This window comes from Sinohyriopsis cumingii, chromosome 14 (genome assembly GCF_028554795.1).
Source record: "Sinohyriopsis cumingii isolate HCF-2022 chromosome 14, ASM2855479v2, whole genome shotgun sequence".
Classification (NCBI taxonomy): Eukaryota; Metazoa; Mollusca; class Bivalvia; order Unionida; family Unionidae; genus Sinohyriopsis; species Sinohyriopsis cumingii.
The window spans coordinates 19,621,446-19,641,671 of record NC_142974.1 but is presented as its reverse complement, the minus strand read 5'-3'; the positions used below and the strand labels follow the sequence as shown (position 1 = coordinate 19,641,671).

The window sequence follows — 20,226 nt, the reverse complement described above, 5'->3', positions numbered from 1 at the left end:
GATACACATCAACATGACCAAGTGATGTTGATATTTAATGGGACATATTTGCAAAAGTAAGATTGAATCCTCAACTTGAAAAGATTTTTAATTCTATTTTGTTCACAGACACACACACACACACACACATATATATACTTTATGGGAGAATAGCTGGTACTGCTGTTAATTGCATGCTATATGCATAAATTATTATTATTATTAAACAAATAAATAAATTTTAAAAATTAGGCAAATTCCATGGAAGTTTACAGTAAAATACAGACAACAAAAAAAGAAATACAGCTTCATCTTTTTACTGCCGATAAATTTTGTCAAAATAGCATCATAAAAGAGTGTATATTGTTTTACACAAATTGCACTGGCATTTAAAATAGTGCTTGCAAAATCTAAAACAAATACATGGCATGATATACATACATTGCTATAGCACTATATATATGAAAAATTAATATCATCTTTGCAGACAACTAAAATTTTACATAGAGAAATAATGAACAAACTTGAATTTCTGTGGTTATTATCTTCTGATAAGACAGATCAATATTTAAAATTTGTATGGACCCTTAAGTAGATATGTAACAAAAATACACATATGACTGAAAAATGTGCATCAGGAGAACAAGCATTTTGCAAAAATCTGACTGCATAGAAATGTTTTAATGATTACTAAAACAGTATTTTCAGAAAATATAGAGTTTAATCACATAAAACTAAGATTTCATAACTAGTCCCAATAAAACTTTGCCATCATTTGCAACTTCATAATTTTCTTAAATGTATGGTTAATAACTTGCAATGTTATATGGACACAAAACGAAACCTGCATTAGTGGATATGTCGAGATAAAAAGCATCTGAACATCATTTCCTATTTTACCACTTTACAGAGCTGATTTTGGATGAAGAGTCATAGAACTCTGGGGTTTCATATAACTTGTATGCTGCTGTCGATAGTGGTAAAAGTCTCTTGTTTCCGGGGCAGCTAAAATCTCATTGGATTAGAAAATCGTCTACAATCATCCCTCTTATAAACAAGTTTCATTTCAAGCAAAAGAATGAATGATGCCTTGTGGAAATGGTATTTGAATGTTGTTTGTCTAATCAATCCATTGTATTTATCATGCCAGTAATTTCTGACAAGCATGAACATCACATGTACAAAAATTAACACAAAATACCAAAAATTACAAAACTTTATAAAGAATGATTGTCTAGACCTGTCAAGCTTTCAAATTATCTAAATTATCACTAATAAGAGGCGTACAGTATTAAATTTTAGTTTTGGTAATAATATATCACCAATAAGCCCTTCTATTGCAGGTATAAGGAAATTATAATAGACGTGAATAATATGCATTAGAGAATGATATCAAAAATACACAAAAATCAGTATGTACAGTCTCTCAGCCAACTTCTTTCATATTACAATCTCCTCCCCCTGTACATCTTAATGGCAATTCTCTTATGTATGTCAACAGTTATATGTATTTGGGTCATATTCTGAAATCCAGTCAGTCAGATAATGAAGATATGATGAGACATTACCGACTTTATTGTACTTGAAACAAACATGCGTCACATTAAATTTAAAAACTGTTTACTGAATATCAAAATAAGATTATTCAAATCTTATTGCTGCACTATGTATTGTGCTCTTCTGTGGACAAACTTTAGTGAATGTATGAAATGAAAACTAGTTATTGCTTATAATAATAGTCTTCATTTTCTATTAGGTCTTCTTAGATGGAACAGTGCCTCCAACATGTTTGTAAATTATAATGTATTCAGTTTTGATGAAGTAATGAGAAAGTATGTTTTCTCAATGATGACAAGAATATCTAATACCAAGAACTGTATACTGAAATCACTGAAACTATGACATTTATTTAGATTCTCATATTATTAGTAGATGGAAGAAATTACTCTTAAAATGTGCTGCTTCACTCTTAACAATGCAGGACACAGTCCATTGTTGTAGATGTGTCTGTATACTTGTACTTAAGTTATTTCTATTATGTTTACAACACTTTTATATTTTAATTTAGATATATGGACTATGTAGTATGAAATAAAGAATTCTTATCTTATCTTACCAGTAAATCAGTTTATTTTTGCCATGTAGTATTTTCCATGGCACTCTTTCACTGTACAGGTACTTTGGTAGTTCTGTCAGCAAAGAATTCACAGAAATTCTTGAATAATGCTATTACAAATTGAATGATTTTAACAGCAAATTTACATCTTTCATGACAAAAGATAGAAAAATATTACTCTTCTATTTACAAAAGAGTTGTATTTGTCACAAATTAACTTTGAACACTGCAAATATAATTATATTAAATCCATAAATGACATCCTTGTCCAAGCATCAAAAGTGTTACTTTTTTATTTACTAATTTATGTTAATGAATTAAGTGCATGTATTTCTGTTTGTTAAGTGTGTTTTATGTTTTGCTGGCCCTCTCTGATAAATACCTTGCTTGGATACTTGCATCCCACTCAAAGTTCCCCTCTCTAGTGTAGCTTGTAAATTGTAGACTTCAGTGTCAACACAATATCTTTCAAAGGAAGTCAACTATGGTGCATACTTATTCGTCCCACTTTAGTTACAGTTTTTAGATTACAACTTACACAATTAACATACACATAGCAAAGTCACCTACAAGAAGGCACTCAACATTCAATTTTAACTACGGTTGGTGCAATTTTCATTTGAGCACTGATATTTTATTTTACTTTATCTCAAGATAATTGTTTATTTTTAAAATTATTTAATGGATATAATTTATACAAGAAATTTCATCACTGTAAGCAAATCTTACCATGCCTCAATATTTATCGATGTAATTAATCCATAAATCTTTCCTATTATTATTATCCCTTGTTCTGTATCTCACTACAACATTCTCATGGCACACTGCCTCTACTACCTTGTAAATGCATGACTTCACAGTGAAATATTATCTTCAGTGATGATTTTTGCCGCTAATGGTTTCTTTACTCTAAACATGTCCAAGAATTGTTTCAAGATAATTTAATTCTCCATATGAAAAACACTGAATTAAACAGATCAACCCATCTTTAAATTTATTAAAGAAAAACAATTGTTCAATTTAGACAACAGCACAAATAGACATTTACAGGTGATTTAGTGTACTCATTTTAGGACCGTTTTTAAATTGTTTCTTCTTTTTCCCCAATTATTTAACTCTTATTCGTAGATTCCGCTGTAATTCAAGCATGTAACTGTTTTCTCTAGGGTTTTGTGTTACATTTTTGTTTTATTGGCATATGTTCTTTCTCTCCCAGACAATTGGCTTGATCAGCTAAAAACAATGAGTAACTGTAACTGTGCCATTACCAATTTCAAAACATCACATGACTTGATTTCTGTATGACAGCTTCTCAAAAGTCTCTCCATATTAGCCAAGTGGCAGAGAAACTATTTCCCCATCTGTGTCCTGAACACAACAATACCATATTTAACTGGATACAAATTCAGACTAATGCAGTATAAGAAAGCAAACTGATGTGTCAGTGAAAGCCCCTAAACAGTTCCTGTTTTGTTATGCAACTAGTTGAGCATTTGCGTCAAAATCCAAATCAATTATATAAGACTAAATACATATCTAATAATATCACCATTCATCCAAAGTCCATTTTATTTCAACACATTTGTGTCTCACAAATACTTCATATTACAGAGTTTCTACTTTGAAAATATTCCATCATTTATATTAACAGCACTTACAGTATAATCATTACCTTCCTATTCATGACATCATACAACTCTATAACGACAAAAAAGCACATGAAGAAAATGTCATTAGGCATTGATGGAAATGTCAACTGTCCAAACCATTTCTACACATGAGTGACACCTAAGCAAAAGGAAGAAGATCGTATCCCATCAGCATTTCAGAAATAGGCACAGACAAGGACAGCAGACGGAATGGAAGATGCTTGCTGATCTCTATGGCATGAGGGATAGAATCCGTGATCCAGAAATGCTGAAACTTTACTTCTGAGTTGACGAACTTTTCCCAAGATCTGTTCGGGAACACAGCATGTGTGACATAGGCACTTATACTGGTCGCTCCTTTTTCTAACAAGGCCTGGAAAAATGAAATATGAAAGGTTGCTTCAGGCACTTTGAATAAAAAATATTAGATGCAAAGAGCAAAGATGATGAAGTGTTGCTTTTGTTTTGTTTTTAAAAATCTTTATTATTGTGTAATGAATATTAAAATTTGTGTTTATATTTTTTAAATAAAGAGCGAGAGTTATCATCCATATAGAGATGATTTTCAAAGTGCTATAAGCATCAATAAAAATTTGCAATATTTTGTCCTGATCTAACCAACAAGGTAAGGATTCATAATGTTGTCCTGATCTAACCAATAAGGTAAGGGTTCATAATGTTGTCCTGATCTAATCAATAAGGTAAGGGTTCATAATGTTGTTCTGATCTAATCAATATGGTAAGGATTCATAATGTTGCCTTGATCTAATCAATAAGGTAAGGGTTCACAATGTTGTCCTGATCTAATCAACAAGGTAAGGGTTCACAATGTTGTCCTGATCTAACCATAAAGGTAAGGGTTCATAATGTTGTCCTGATCTAACCAACAAGGATTCATAATGTTGTCCTGACCTAATCAATAAGGTAAGGGTTCACAATGTTGTCCTGATCTAACCAATAAGGTAAGGGTTCATAATGTTGTCCTGATCTAATCAATAAGGTAAGGGTTCACAATGTTGTCCTGATCTAACCAATAAGGTAAGGGTTCATAATGTTGTCCTGATCTAATCAATAAGGTAAGGGTTCACAGTGTTGTCCTGATCTAACCAATAAGGTAAGGGTTCATAATGTTGTCCTGATCTAATCAATAAGGTAAGGGTTCACAATGTTGTCCTGATCTAATCAACAAGGTAAGGGTTCACAATGTTGTCCTGATCTAACCATAAACATAAGGGTTCATAATGTTGTCCTGATCTAACCAATAAGGTAAGGGTTCATAATGTTGTCCTGATCTAATCAATAAGGTAAGGGTTCACAATGTTGTCCTGATCTAATCAACAAGGTAAGGGTTCACAATGTTGTCCTGATCTAACCATAAAGGTAAGGGTTCATAATGTTGTCCTGATCTAACCAACAAGGATTCATAATGTTGTCCTGACCTAATCAATAAGGTAAGGGTTCACAATGTTGTCCTGATCTAACCAATAAGGTAAGGGTTCATAATGTTGTCCTGATCTAATCAACAAGATAAGGGTTCACAATGTTGTCCTGATCTAACCATAAACATAAGGGTTCATAATGTTGTCCTGATCTAACCAACAAGGTAAGGATTCATAATGTTGTCCTGATCTAACCAATAAGGTAAGGGTTCATAATGTTGTCCTGATCTAACCATAAAGGTAAGGGTTCATAATGTTGTCCTGATCTAACCAATAAGATAAGGGTTCATAATGTTGTCCTGATCTAACCAATAAGGTATGCATTCATAATGTTATCCTTATCTAACCAACAAAGATAGGGTTCATAATGTTGACTTGATCAAATCAATAAAGTAAGGGTTCATAATGTTGACCTGATCTAACCAACAAGGTAAGGATTCATAATGTTGTCCTGATCTAACCATAAAGGTAAGGGTTCATAATGTTGTCCTGATCTAACCAATAAGATAAGGGTTCATAATGTTGTCCTGATCTAACCAATAAGGTATGCATTCATAATGTTATCCTTATCTAACCAACAAAGTAAGGGTTCACAATGCTGACCTGATCAAATCAATAAGGTAAGGGTTCACAATGCTGACCTGATCAAATCAATAAGGTAAGGGTTCACAATGCTGACCTGATCAAATCAATAAGGTAAGGGTTCATAATGTTGACCTGATCTAATTAATAAGGTAAGGGTTCATAATGTTGACCTGATCTAACCAACAAGGTAAGGGTTCATAATGTTGACCTGATCAAATCAATAAGGTAAGGGTTCATAATGTTGTCCTGATCTAACCAACAAGGTAAGGGTTCATATTGTTGACCTGATCTAACCAATAAGGTAAGGATTCATAATGTTGACCTGATCTAACCAACAAGGTAAGGATTCATAATGTTGACCTGATCTAACCAACAAGGTAAGGGTTCATAATGTTGTCCTGATCAAATCAATAAGGTAAGGGTTCATAATGTTGACCTGATCAAATCAATAAGGTAAGGGTTCATAATGTTGACCTGATCAAATCAATAAGGTCAGGGTTCATAATGTTGACCTGATCAAATCAATAAGGTAAGGGTTCATAATGTTGACCTGATCAAATCAATAAGGTAAGGGTTCATAATGTTGACCTGATCAAATCAATAAGGTAAGGGTTCATAATGTTGACCTGATCTAATCAATAAGGTAAGGGTTCATAATGTTGACCTGATCAAATCAATAAGGTAAGGGTTCATAATGTTGACCTGATCTAATCAATAAGGTAAGGGTTCATAATGTTGACCTGATCTAATCAATAAGGTAAGGGTTCATAATGTTGACTTGATCAAATCAATAAGGTAAGGGTTCATAATGTTGACCTGATCTAACCAACAAGGTATGGGTTCATAATGTTGACCTGATCTAATCATTATGTTGACCTGATCTAATCAATAAGGTAAGGGTTCATAATGTTGACCTGATCTAACCAACAAGGTAAGGTTCATAATGTTGACCTGATCTAATCATTATGTTGACCTGATCTAATCAATAAGGTAAGGGTTCATAATGTTGACCTGATCTAACCAATAAGGTAAGGGTTCATAATGTTGACCTGATCTAACCAACAAGGTAAGGGTTCATAATGTTGACCTGATCTAACCAACAAGGTAAGGGTTCATAATGTTGTCCTGCTCTAACCATAAAGGTAAGGGTTCATAATTTTGACCTGATCTAACCAACAAGGTAAGGGTTCATAATGTTGTCCTGATCAAATCAATAAGGTAAGGGTTCATAATGTTGACCTGATCAAATCAATAAGGTAAGGGTTCATAATGTTGACCTGATCAAATCAATAAGGTAAGGGTTCATAATGTTGACCTGATCTAACCAACAAAGTAAGGATTCATAATGTTATCCTTATCTAACCAACAAAGTAAGGGTTCATAATGTTGACTTGATCAAATCAATAAGGTAAGGGTTCATAATGTTGACCTGATCTAACCAACAAGGTATGGGTTCATAATGTTGACTTGATCAAATAAATAAGGTAAGGGTTCATAATGTTGTCCTGATCTAACCAATAAGGTAAGGGTTCATAATGTTGTCCTGATCTAATCAATAAGGTAAGGGTTCATAATGTTGTCCTGATCTAATCAATAAGGTAAGGTTCATAATGTTGACGTGATCTAATCAATAAGGTAAGGGTTCATATTGTTGACCTGATCTAACCAACAAGGTAAGGATTCATAATGTTGTCCTGATCTAATCAATAAGGTAAGGGTTCATAATGTTGTCCTGATCAAATCAATAGGGTAAGGATTCATAATGTTGACCTGATCTAATCAATAAGGTAAGGGTTCATAAATGTTGTCCTGATCTAATCAATAAGGTAAGGGTTCATAATGTTGTCCTGATCAAATCAATAAGGTAAGGGTTCATAAATGTTGTCCTGATCTAATCAATAAGGTAAGGGTTCATAATGTTGACCTGATCTAACCAACAAGGTAAGGTTCATAATGCTGACCTGATCTAATCATTATGTTGACCTGATCTAATCAATAAGGTAAGGGTTCATAATGTTGACCTGATCAAATCAATAAGGTAAGGGTTCATAATGTTGACCTGATCTAATCAATAAGGTAAGGGTTCATAATGTTGACCTGATCTAATCAACAGAGTAAAGATTCATAAATGACTAAAGGTCCTATGCTTAGATTAGTCAAGCGACACAGTCTACAATTTAACTCTGGTGCTAGTACTCAAGTGCAACAATCTAGAATCTAACTCGAGAGACAAAGTTGAGGGTCCCAATATTCAACCTTGAGGAACACCAGATTTGATACTCATGGAATGAGATTAATACAAATTTTCTGTAATCAAGCTTTCAAATAGGACTGAAACTATCTACGTGCAGAAGCATCAACAATTTATAACATTTCAGGCTGGTTATGAGGATGTCATTATTAACAAATTCAGAGGCTTTTTAAAGTTTCCCTTACCAATTTTCTTAAGTCAGATATCCTCGAGCTTAATATTTCCAAATTTGACGGATATCTTTATTTTCTTCAACAGCGTTTCTTTATCTATTGAGCTCTTTATCTTACTTCTCCATTGTATGTTTTATGCATATTATCCACTGTATGTACCCCTTCCAGCACTTTATTTTATGCATATTATTCACTAAATGTACCACTTCCAGCACTTTATTTTATGCATATTATCCAATTTATGTACCCTTTCCAGCACTTTATTTTATGCATATTATCCACTGTATGTACCCTTTCCAGCACTTTATTTTATGCATATTATCCACTGTATGTACCCCTTCCAGCACTTTATTTTATGCATATTATCCATTGAATGTACCCCTTCCAGCACTTTATTTTATGCATATTATCCATTGTATGTACCCCTTCCAGCATTTTATTTTATGCATATTATCCATTTTATGTACCCCTTCCAGCACTTTATTTTATGCATATTATCTCTCTCATACTCTTCATTTCACAATTTATCCACTTTGGTTGGATTTAATATTTTACCCATCAAGTTATGGGAACAGCATGTATATGCCTGGTAAAGGACAAGCTGATAACATATTTAATTCAGTATTAATATATTTTCTATATAATAAAATGGCATGGCTGCTAATTCAGTGAGAAAAACTTCCTTGTTAAACTTTTTAAAGAAACTGAAGGGTATGCCAAGTGACCAACACAGGAATATTGGTAACTGCTTACTTATGCTTACTTTTAACTATTATCAGGTCTGCTAGTGTAAATATGGCACTTCATTATTATCTGCTAACCCTTTACCTCTTGTTAGCTTCTTTGGGTGCCTCTACCCCTTTCCCATGGAAGGGCTATTGGACACCTACAAGATTAGCATGTAAGCATGTTAGATGCCTCTGCACCATTTGCAAGGAAGCGTGTCTGGATGCCTACTGTAAACATCAGCCATTTAGAGCTGGTTTTTATAGTGCCACCTATGGGAGATCCCCATTTAGATACTACAGGCATTAAGGTAAATGACCGTTACATCACATCATGTGGTAGCTATTTATGATCTAGTCATAATTTGCTATTTCAAATAACTGGGATGGAGTCTCCATTCTCTAAAAATGGCAGTCACAGTTTTTGTTCAGTACTCAGTTTGAGTTTGGATGAATAGATTTATGACTATAAAACTCCAGAAAGTCAGATATTGACTCCTATGCAGGCAACACTAATTTTTGATAAATTATCAAATAGATTATTTAGCGATGCAGAAATAGACTAAGACCTGGTACATTTTGATACTGCAAAATGTTGGTTAAGGTTGGTCACACTCCTTCACTGGCTTAACAGTGAACAAGTTCTCTCAAGATTGTAAGATTTATGTGAAAAATAATTACACAGCTTCTACAAATCAGAGTTTACTCTTAAACCTTTCTACAAATAATAGATGGGTTCCAAAAACGTAAAATGATTAAAATTGATGTTTGATTTTAACATGTAATACACTGCTGTACATTTCAGTGGCAGGAGTATCTGACATGAGGTAAAGGGTTAATGAATGATATATAGTTGCAGATGTCACACACAGATACATCACATAAGATTCATGTAATAAAGTCTTCCACCAAATTTGACTGCAATCCATTAAGTTTATCAAAATTTACCAAGGATAAAAAAATGTGTGAATGACAAATATGTCAAAATGTGACATGATGTGACTCTTGGACAAAGTTAACATTATTGGCCCCTGGTGATAAGCAAAAAATAATTGTGTCAACTATTACAATTACCTTTCCACACTCTTTCAGTGTGCCTCCTGTCTGGACCAGATCATCCACAATGACTACATGTTTGCCCAGGGGATTACCTTAAAGAAAACAACAGTATAATATAAGTGTTCTGCTTAATCTTTGTCTCACTTGCCACTTATGCATATGACCTGTAGCCCATGCATATGACCTGTAGCTCATGCATATGACCTGTAGCCCATGTATATGACCTGTAGCCCATGTATATGAAGTATAACCCATGCACATGATCTGTAGCCCATGCATATGACCTGTAGCCCATGTATATGAAGTATAACCCATGCACATGAGCTGTAGGCCATGCATATGATCTGTAGCCCATGTATATGAAGTATAACCCATGCACATGATCTGTAGGCCATGCATATGACCTGTAGCCCATGCATATGATCTGCAGGCCATACATATGACCTGTAGCCCATGCATATGACCTGTAAGCCCATGCATATGACCTGTAGCCCATGCATATGATCTGTAGCCCATGTATATGACCTGTAGCCCATGTATATGACCTGTAGTCCATGTATATTAAGTATAACCCGTGCATATCATCTGTAGCCCATGCATATGACCTGTAGCCCATGTATATTAAGTATAACCCATGCACATGATCTGTAGGCCATGCATATGACCTGTAGGCCATGTATATGAAGTATAACCCATGCACATGATCTGTAGGCCATGCATATGACCTGTAGCCCATGCATATGATCTGCAGGCCATACATATGACCTGTAGCCCATGCATATGACCTGTAAGCCCATGCATATGACCTGTAGCCCATGCATATGATCTGTAGCCCATGTATATGACCTGTAGCCCATGTATATGACCTGTAGCCCATGTATATGACCTGTAGTCCATGTATATGAAGTATAACCCATGCATATCATCTGTAGCCCATGTATATGACCTGTAGTCCATGTATATGAAGTATAACCCATGCATATCATCTGTAGCCCATGCATATGACCTGTAGCCCATGTATATGAAGTATAACCCATGCACATGATCTGTAGGCCATGCATATGACCTGTAGGCCATGCATATGATCTGCAGGCCATACATATGACCTGTAGCCCATGTATATCAGGTGTAACCAATTCATATGACCTGTAAGCCCATGCATATGACCTGTAGCCCATGCATATGAAGTGTAACCCATGAATATGACCTGTAACCCATGCATATGATCTGTAGCCCTTACATATGAAGTGTAACCCATACATATGACCTGTAGCCCATGTATATGACCTGTAAGCCCATGCATACTAAGTGTAACCCATGTACATGATCTGCAGGTCATGCATATGATCTGTAGCCCATGCATATGACCTGTAGCCCATGTATATCAGGTGTAACCAATTCATATGACCTGTAAGCCCATACATATGACCTGTAGCCCATGCATATGACCTGTAACCCATGCATATGACCTGTAAGCCATGCATATGAAGTGTAACCCATGTACATGAAGTATAACCCATGTACATGATCTACAGGCCATGCATATGATCTGTAGCCCATGCATATGACCTGTAGCCCATGCATATGAAGTGTAACCCATGTACATGATCTGCAGGCCATGCATATGATCTGTAGCCCATGCATATGACCTGTAGGCCATGCATATGAAGTGTAACCCATGTACATGATCTGCAGGCCATGCATATGATCTGTAGCCCATGCATATGACCTGTAGGCCATGCATATGACCTGTAGCCCATGCATATGAAGTGTAACCCATGTACATGACCTGTAGGCCATGCATATGACCTGTAGCCCATGTATATCAGGTGTAACCAATTCATATGACCTGTAAGCCCATACATATGACCTGTAGCCCATGCATATGACCTGTAACCCATGCATATGACCTGTAAGCCATGCATATGACCTGTAAGCCCATGCATATGACCTGTAGCCCATGCATATAAAGTGTAACCCATGTACATGATCTGCAGGCCATGCATATGATCTGTAGCCCATGCATATGACCTGTAGCCCATGTATATGACCTGTAAGCCCATGCATATGACCTGTATCCCATGCATATGATCTGTAGCTCATGCACATGATCTGTAGCCCATGTATATGACCTGTAGCCCATGCATATGACCTGTAAGCCCATGCATATGATCTGTAGCCCATGCATATGACCTGTAGCCCATGCATATGAAGTGTAACCCATGTACATGATCTACAGGCCATGCATATGATCTGTAAGCCCATGCATATGACCTGTAGCCCATGCATATGAAGTGTAACCCATGTACATGATCTGCAGGCCATGCATATGATCTGTAGCCCATGCATATGACCTGTAGCCCATGTATATGACCTGTAAGCCCATGCATATGACCTGTAGCCCATGCATATGATCTGTAGCTCATGCATATGATCTGTAGCCCATGTATATGACCTGTAGCCCATGCATATGACCTGTAAGCCCATGCATATGATCTGTAGCCCATGCATATGACCTGTAGCCCATGCATATGAAGTGTAACCCATGTACATGATCTACAGGCCATGCATATGATCTGTAGGCCATGCATATGACCTGTAGCCCATGCATATGACCTGTAAGCCCATGCATATGACCTGTAGCCCATGCATATGAAGTGTAACCCATGCATATGATCTGTAGCCCTTACATATGAAGTGTAACCCATACATATGACCTGTAGCCCATGTATATGACCTGTAAGCCCATGCATATGAATTGTAACCCATGTACATGATCTGCAGGCCATGCATATGATCTGTAGCCCATGCATATGACCTGTAGCCCATGTATATCAGGTGTAACCAATTCATATGACCTGTAAGCCCATACATATGACCTGTAGCCCATGCATATGACCTGTAACCCATGTATATGAAGTATAACCCATGCACATGATCTGTAGCCCATGCATATGACCTGTAAGCCCATGCATATGACCTGTAGCCCATGCATATGAAGTGTAACCCATGTACATGATCTGCAGGCCATGCATATGATCTGTAGCCCATGCATATGACCTGTAGCCCATGTATATGACCTGTAAGCCCATGCATATGACCTGTAGCCCATGCATATGATCTGTAGCTCATGCATATGATCTGTAGCCCATGTATATGACCTGTAGCCCATGCATATGACCTGTAAGCCCATGCATATGATCTGTAGCCCATGCATATGACCTGTAGCCCATGCATATGAAGTGTAACCCATGTACATGATCTACAGGCCATGCATATGATCTGTAGGCCATGCATATGACCTGTAGCCCATGTATATGAAGTATAACCCATGTACATGATCTACAGGCCATGCATATGATCTGTAGCCCATGCATATGACCTGTAGCCCATGTATATGAAGTATAACCCATGTACATGATCTGCAGGCCATGCATATGATCTGTAGCCCATGCACATGACCTGTAGCCCATGTATATGAAGTATAACCCATGCATATGATCAGTAGTCCATGCATTTGTGTTGCAAAAACTTTAATCACAAAATCTTAATACTGACAACAATCTGAAACCTATACTGTTACAGCTGTGATAAGATCAAATGATCCATGTGTTTGTAAAACACACATGACCCCACTATATATCAAAAGGTAAAAGTATCATTTAGAAATACTCTTAACTAGACCTGAGGAAAGAGGAAGTGGGGCTACAGGAGTGAGCAAACTCACTAAAACCTGCCAGTGGCACTAACAAAGTTTTTGTATTAAAAAATATGTCAGGAAAGTGCAAGTATATGTAAAAATTAAAAACTTGCTTTACCAGCTTGAAAGTGTTCATGTTATCTACATATAAATACCAATATTTTCACCAAATTGCATTTGTTTGTCTCTTAAATCATGCAAATGAGGAGTTTTTGAAAAAATCCATTAAGTTAAAAATTAGTACATGAATTAACAAATTGCCATACCCTGACCAGAATATCTCAGTAAGACAGTTGACTTTTTCCATAAGTTTGACCAGATTTCAGTAAGGTGTAGTAAATTAACATAAACTGCTGCTGTAAAACTGGAGAATGTCTTTAAAAGTTTGGTATTCGAAACATGCAGCGACAGTCAACATTATATTAAATGGAAAAGTTTGTAAAGTACACAATTTACCACTAGTATAGTTGCCCAAATTTCAGTTCCAAAACACTATGCAGCTCAATGGCTTGTTGCTATTTCTCAACTTGATGTAAGTCTTGGATTCTTTTCAGCATTCATTTCACATCACAATCATATCTCCTGCCAGGAGACCTAATCAAACTGACACGTGATGTCCAATAAACTTAATTGTGTCCCTTCCAGCTTTTATTCACAAGAATCTGAATATTCCTTTTTATTCTCTGTGTTGATTATTAACACTTTTTAAGAGGCTTAATTTCCTTTTTGTCTCCGACATGCACTCCACGCTATTATTAAAAATTACATAATCAATGGTTTCATCATGCAGATGCTTCACAACAAAAAAATATGTGCAGTTTAAAGCATCTGAGGTACTACTATAACGTTAGTCTGGTTCTCTGACAAATTCCACTAAATCTAATAAGAAACCAGGATCCAAAACAAATACGGATGAACCAAATATCAGGATTGCTCGGCAAAAATCATTTTTCCGTAGTTTGTGCTTTTACTCCATAAGTCAAAATTTTACTGGTAATTTTCGTAAGACTTACAGCAAAATTGTAAAGGTTGGCAGTTCTGAATTGCTATTAGAGCTTGAAAATCCAATCTGGACATTAACAACATCTGCATAATCTAATTAGGACATTCAATTATGATAACAGCAATGTGTAAAATCTTAGTAGGACATCAAGTTATGATATCAACAATATATTTAAAATTGCATGGCTTGAAGCTTATTATTTTTTGTACTATGGCACTACTATGGGTTTGGAATGTGTATATATTAAAGAAATGGCTTATTAAGTTGAAATTATTAAACTAAATTATAAAAATTCCAAGGACTATTGAATGGGTAAGAATTACATGACTTCAGTGTCATTCAGAATTAAATTGCAGAGATGGGAGTGATCAAAGTAAAGTTTAAATATCATTACAGTCTTTATATTTCAACTTCCAAAATCAAATTTCTCATTGCTAACTTCAATATCTTCTTTTCAAACTTAGTTGTATATGGTCACAATATATTTAATCCTTCTATATGTTGTTGCAAGGAATAAAAGTGTACTTTTTGTCGTTGTTAAGATACCTCCTAAAAGATCTTTTCAATATTGTTTTAAACTTTTTTTACAGTTCATGAGGCAGTTAATGATGTCAAATTAGCAATATCTGAGGAAAATAAGATGAAATAAAAGTTTTAAACGTTGAATTCAAATGAATAAAAATACTATGTATGTTTCTGTAGATTACCATCTTTAACTTTCACAATGCGCTGTTTGCCATCACGGATTTTTACACAAGTAATCGTGCTGTCTTCAGGAAAGAAACAATGAAATCGCTTGAAGGCTCCATCATCTGGGAAAGCAAACACAATCTGGTTTTTATCATCAAGCTTTTCAACTGCTGATAGAAGTAATGGTATGGCAGTCTCCAATCTACAAAAAATGGAGTTATACTACACATAAACAAGAGACTTACACTCTTCTAACAAAAAATGCCCGTGAATCTAGGTGTTATGTATATTTAATTTAATTGTTTGTCTGTTAGGTTAATTTTTTATGTATTTCATTACATGTTATTGTAATGTAACATTGTTTACTGGACTTGACCTTGTCCAAAATTGAGTTAATTTCTGCTTGACCTGATTGACTTTTTATTTTTTTTATTTATTTCATTCATCAATTAATAACAGCTTCATTATTCTCTATGTGTATGAGCTCATTAACTAAATTATTCTTCAGGTAAACAAAAAGTGGTAAATATGTTGATCAGGGTCAGGGTTTTGGAGATCCCCATGTGAATGTAACAGGTTATTGTGTTGTAAGTAAACAAGGCTCATTAAGATCATTCTAGAAGGTTATTTTCCATGATGTGATGGTTGTTTTTAGAAAATGTTAATGTGACCTGAGGTTAAGCAGAGAACTATATTATCTTGTGGCTGTGAAGATCTAGCACTTTAAGTTGTATTATGTTGTGTCCAGTTTGGGCTGAATTTTATTTTCTTCAAATTGTTGAATTAAAGTGATTATTTTCTCTGGAAATACAAAAGTGGTCTTACAAAATTCTTGGAGAAAGACATTCACTGGAATTTATACTGAATTCAAACCTGGAATAACATTTCTGTGATTCAAAAAGAGACACATCAACACTTTGCAGGCCATAACAGATATGTCATCGTCTTCAATTCTGGATCTCATTGGGACTTGAACTGAGTTTATTCAGGACTTTTTATTACTAGGACTTGTGTCTTTAATTCTTGGATTATTTTTGGATTTAAATCAAAATACCGTATGTTCTTTTGTCTCATTTTTCGCTTTGTATTCAAGGGAAATAAATTATTTGTTACATTTTACAAAGTTTGTTGCCTTCGCTCTTTTCTGTTACCTATTTTAAGAGCATAGACTCGTAACACTAAGGTAAGTTCTTTTATTATTCTTAATTACAAAACCACCTGTGATATTCATGTGACACTCAAGCAGACTTAATTTGGTAAGAAAAGTGTTCCTATATTTTTAAGATAACATGTTCATATGACACCTGTAATGTAGAACAAGGAATGATGAATACAATTTTAAATACATACAAAGACATACATGATCAGTTTTAATTACATACCAGATATTTAAAAATCTCTGTTTTTAACATAAAATGTTATTTAACCAGCATATGCAATGAGTATGGCAGACATCAACAAACGGCATGTCAAGTTAAAACTGACCTGATCAAAGAATTTGTGTTTGAACAGGATTTTAAACAGAAGAATTACCTAGGAATAATATTATCTGAGAAATAAAACCTCTCCTGCAAGGCGTGGATATCAAAAATACAAATCTGTGCTGGTCCTTTTGTTGTCAGTGGAATAGCTGACATCAAAGTTGCTAAAGTCTGAAAATATATCAGATTGATACAAATTGTAGTTGTATGAATGTGTATTATGTAATAATAATGCAAGAAATATTATCACCATTGCTACTGGCAATAAGCTACCACTAACATGGCTAATGCCCACTGCTTGCCTCCCAAGGTCTGTATAATCATCAATAAGCTGTGAATGAATCAGCAAAATACTGTCAAAATCTTGGAATTCATATCATTGAAGCTTTTGAAGATTTACAACCAATATGACTTTAACAAATAAAAGCCTCTGTCTGCGTGGGTTCGAGTCTCAGGTTCAGCCAATGTGGTTATGTGAGAAAGCTTGCTAGTACCTTTTCATGGGTCAGTGGTTCTTTCCAGGGTTTTCCCGGGTTATTCCTCTGCCATTGATACTGGCTGCCATGTATTGCCTATCTTGTGCTGAAAAATGGAGTTAAACCCTACAACAACAACAACAAATATAAGAACACCAGAGCTATCATCAGCCATTAGCAGAGTAGTTCTCTTAAGTAAGCGATTATATTTACTCGAAATTACTTAAGGGCCAAAACTCTATCAATTATGATTAAAATCTGCTGAATGAATCCCATTTGAGAGCTTGCTACGGTTGTTCTTTTTTGTTTTCTTGTAAACATGGTTCAAACATTGAAAATGTGTGAATGCTACGTTGTTCTAGTTGCGATGCCAACTGCAAGTTATTCAAGGACCATATCTTTGTAAATTTCCATTATCAAACTCATCCAAGCCCTTGTTGATATAAATTCTAGTGTTGATATGCACATGACGTACCTATTTAAAGCTGATTAACTGGGTAAACTAGGGTCAAAATCTGGCCATTATCCAACTCATCCAAGAACTTAAATACGAACGCAATACTTAAATGATCAAGGACCATAACTCTTAAAAATTTTGTACAGAACATACTTATTATCAAACTTGTCCAAGCCCCTGTTGAGATGAAAATTTACAGAAAATGGCGTTAAAATCCATAAATAAGTTTAGATGCAGGAGTGTTTGTAAGATAGACAGTGGGAATCACATAGTTTTTTTTCATGTTGCCTTTTCTTAGTGGCAGGGGATATTATAGCAGCAGCAGATCTGATGGGGTGAGGGGTGGGGTTCAGAGTCAATAAATTTTCCAAAGGTGGGGATATTTTGAATGAAATAATTGCTGAAGCTTGTTTTTTTCCTCAATATTTAGTCTTTGCTCAGACTGAAGATTATGATACTTTCACAGACCAATGACACTGTTCCTCCTGTTTAAGACAACTCCGGCGGCATCAGCAGTTACAAAATCGGCCTAGGAGGAGGGAGGTTGTGTGTTCAAATCCTGGCTGAGTCATGTGTTCGAAGCCTGGCCGAGTCATGTGTTCAAAGCCTGGCTGAGTCATACTAAGTACATATTAAAATGTATTAGCAGCTGCCTTGCTTGGTGCTCAGCATTAAGTGGTTAATGTAAGGACTGGTCGGCCTCATGTTAGGATAATGTGACTGGATGGGACATTATGCTACATATCTGCGACATGATGCTAGACATTACTATAAACTGCCACACAGCAGACATTGTAGTGATATGACTCAGACTGTTAAAGCTATGTGTGTGTGTGTGTGCGTGTGTGTGTGTGTGTGTGTGTGTGTGTGTGAGTTGGAATTTTTAACATGGCTTTAACATTTTTTCAGCCATATCACTACGATGTCTGCAGTGTGGCAATTTACAGTCATGTCTAGCACTGAGGCAACATGTTACAGACATGGAGCATGATGTACCACCCAGTCACATTATCCTGACACCAGGCTGACCAGTCCTAACACTAACTTCTTAACTCATTAACCTCTGGTGCCTCATTTATGTGTCAGGTAGTAGTAGCCTACTTCCAAGCTCTGTAGCATCAAGGTCGTTTAAGATAAACTAAAGTGGGTGGTATTATAGAAAGGTAGACTGATGTAGCTGTACAGTGATACCAAATAATCTGGACTTTCTAGTTGCACTACAAAATACAAAAGGAAAAACATAATATTTAGGACCCCATTTTTTCCACCAAAATTTTCCCTGTGTGGAGTTCGATTTTGTTTCTGGATTTTTGACTTTCTGGCCTCAGATCAAAGGCAGACTAGTCTAAACTGCACAGAGACAGGTGAACATGTGCAAAATGTAGGATAAGATGGGCGTTTGGAATAAAAAGTGGTATGGATACGAAAATGAGTGGTCCATAAAGCAAAAATAAATAAATTTCAACTTACCCTTCTGCTCAAGTGCAAGCAAAATAGCCAATGAAAAACAATGTTTCTAACACAACTAGGCATTAGGTAAACTGGAAATCTCTTGGAAGTGGATGTATTAAGATGCATTCGGAAACAGCCTCCAAAATGTGTTTCCCACTCGCTTTATGCAAAAATGACAAAAATCTCCTGGGGTTAATAAGTTAATGCTGAGTACCAAGTACCATTTGTATAAGTCTTTGGTATGGCTTGGCCAGGTTTTGAACCCACAATCTCCTGCATCCAAGGCGGATGCACTAACCACTAGACCACCGGAGTGGTCCTGTTAAAGCTATGTTACAAATCTAAAAGCACACACATGCTCCTCCTGTTTCTCTATGTCTACACATGTGTTCTTCAATCAATGATGAATGTAAACATAGTCACCATTTAAATATTATCAGTAAGTGTACTACTATGAATTCATTTACTTTTGTAGGCATTAATTTTCAAAGTTTTGCAAAACAATAAATCACACTCCTGTCAGTATTTAAATTCATGAATAGTATGGGGTATTGTTCTTTCTATAGAAGGTGTACAGTAACTTTAAATTCATGGATTGTAGGAAACATGCAGGACAATCAGACGACAACCAAGGTTATTCTAGTGCAAGAGAAAGTTTTATTAATTTGTGAAGGACTGTTCATGCCATCCACTTCAAGTGGCATTTCTCAACATGCAGAATCAAATGATACAGTATCATGGATCACAGGCGAGGGAGCATTCCTGTTTGTTTGATTCTATCCGACATATCAGATTTACCTGACAGTATGGTATCATTATATCATTATTCTTTTTTAATGAAACAGACTGACATATTTAATCACAAAATCCAACATCATAATTTTGCTCCACTTGATATTTCACTCGTTAAATGGTAAATAAGCCATTCTGACCTGTCCTCAATAGTGCCATATAATTGATGTATGCAAGCAAGACAATTTGTCCTAAAGAA

General features: G+C 35.5%; 1 protein-coding gene across 2 annotated transcripts in view; it reads right to left on the bottom strand.

The window, feature by feature from the left end:
• Window positions 1-280: 280 nt before the first annotated feature.
• Window positions 281-20,226, bottom strand: part of LOC149783371 (uncharacterized) — a 91,590-nt gene continuing 71,644 nt past the window's right edge. For both annotated transcript variants that reach the window (XM_089931600.1, XM_089931599.1), the window contains exons 5-8: window positions 16,903-17,021; window positions 15,387-15,571; window positions 9,992-10,068; window positions 281-4,117 (exon numbers count right to left, since the gene is read on the bottom strand). In XM_089931600.1, the coding sequence (XP_089787726.1) occupies window positions 3,884-4,117; window positions 9,992-10,068; window positions 15,387-15,571; window positions 16,903-17,021 (615 nt within the window). In that variant the 3' untranslated portion in view covers window positions 281-3,883. The remainder of the gene's footprint in view (window positions 4,118-9,991; window positions 10,069-15,386; window positions 15,572-16,902; window positions 17,022-20,226) is intronic.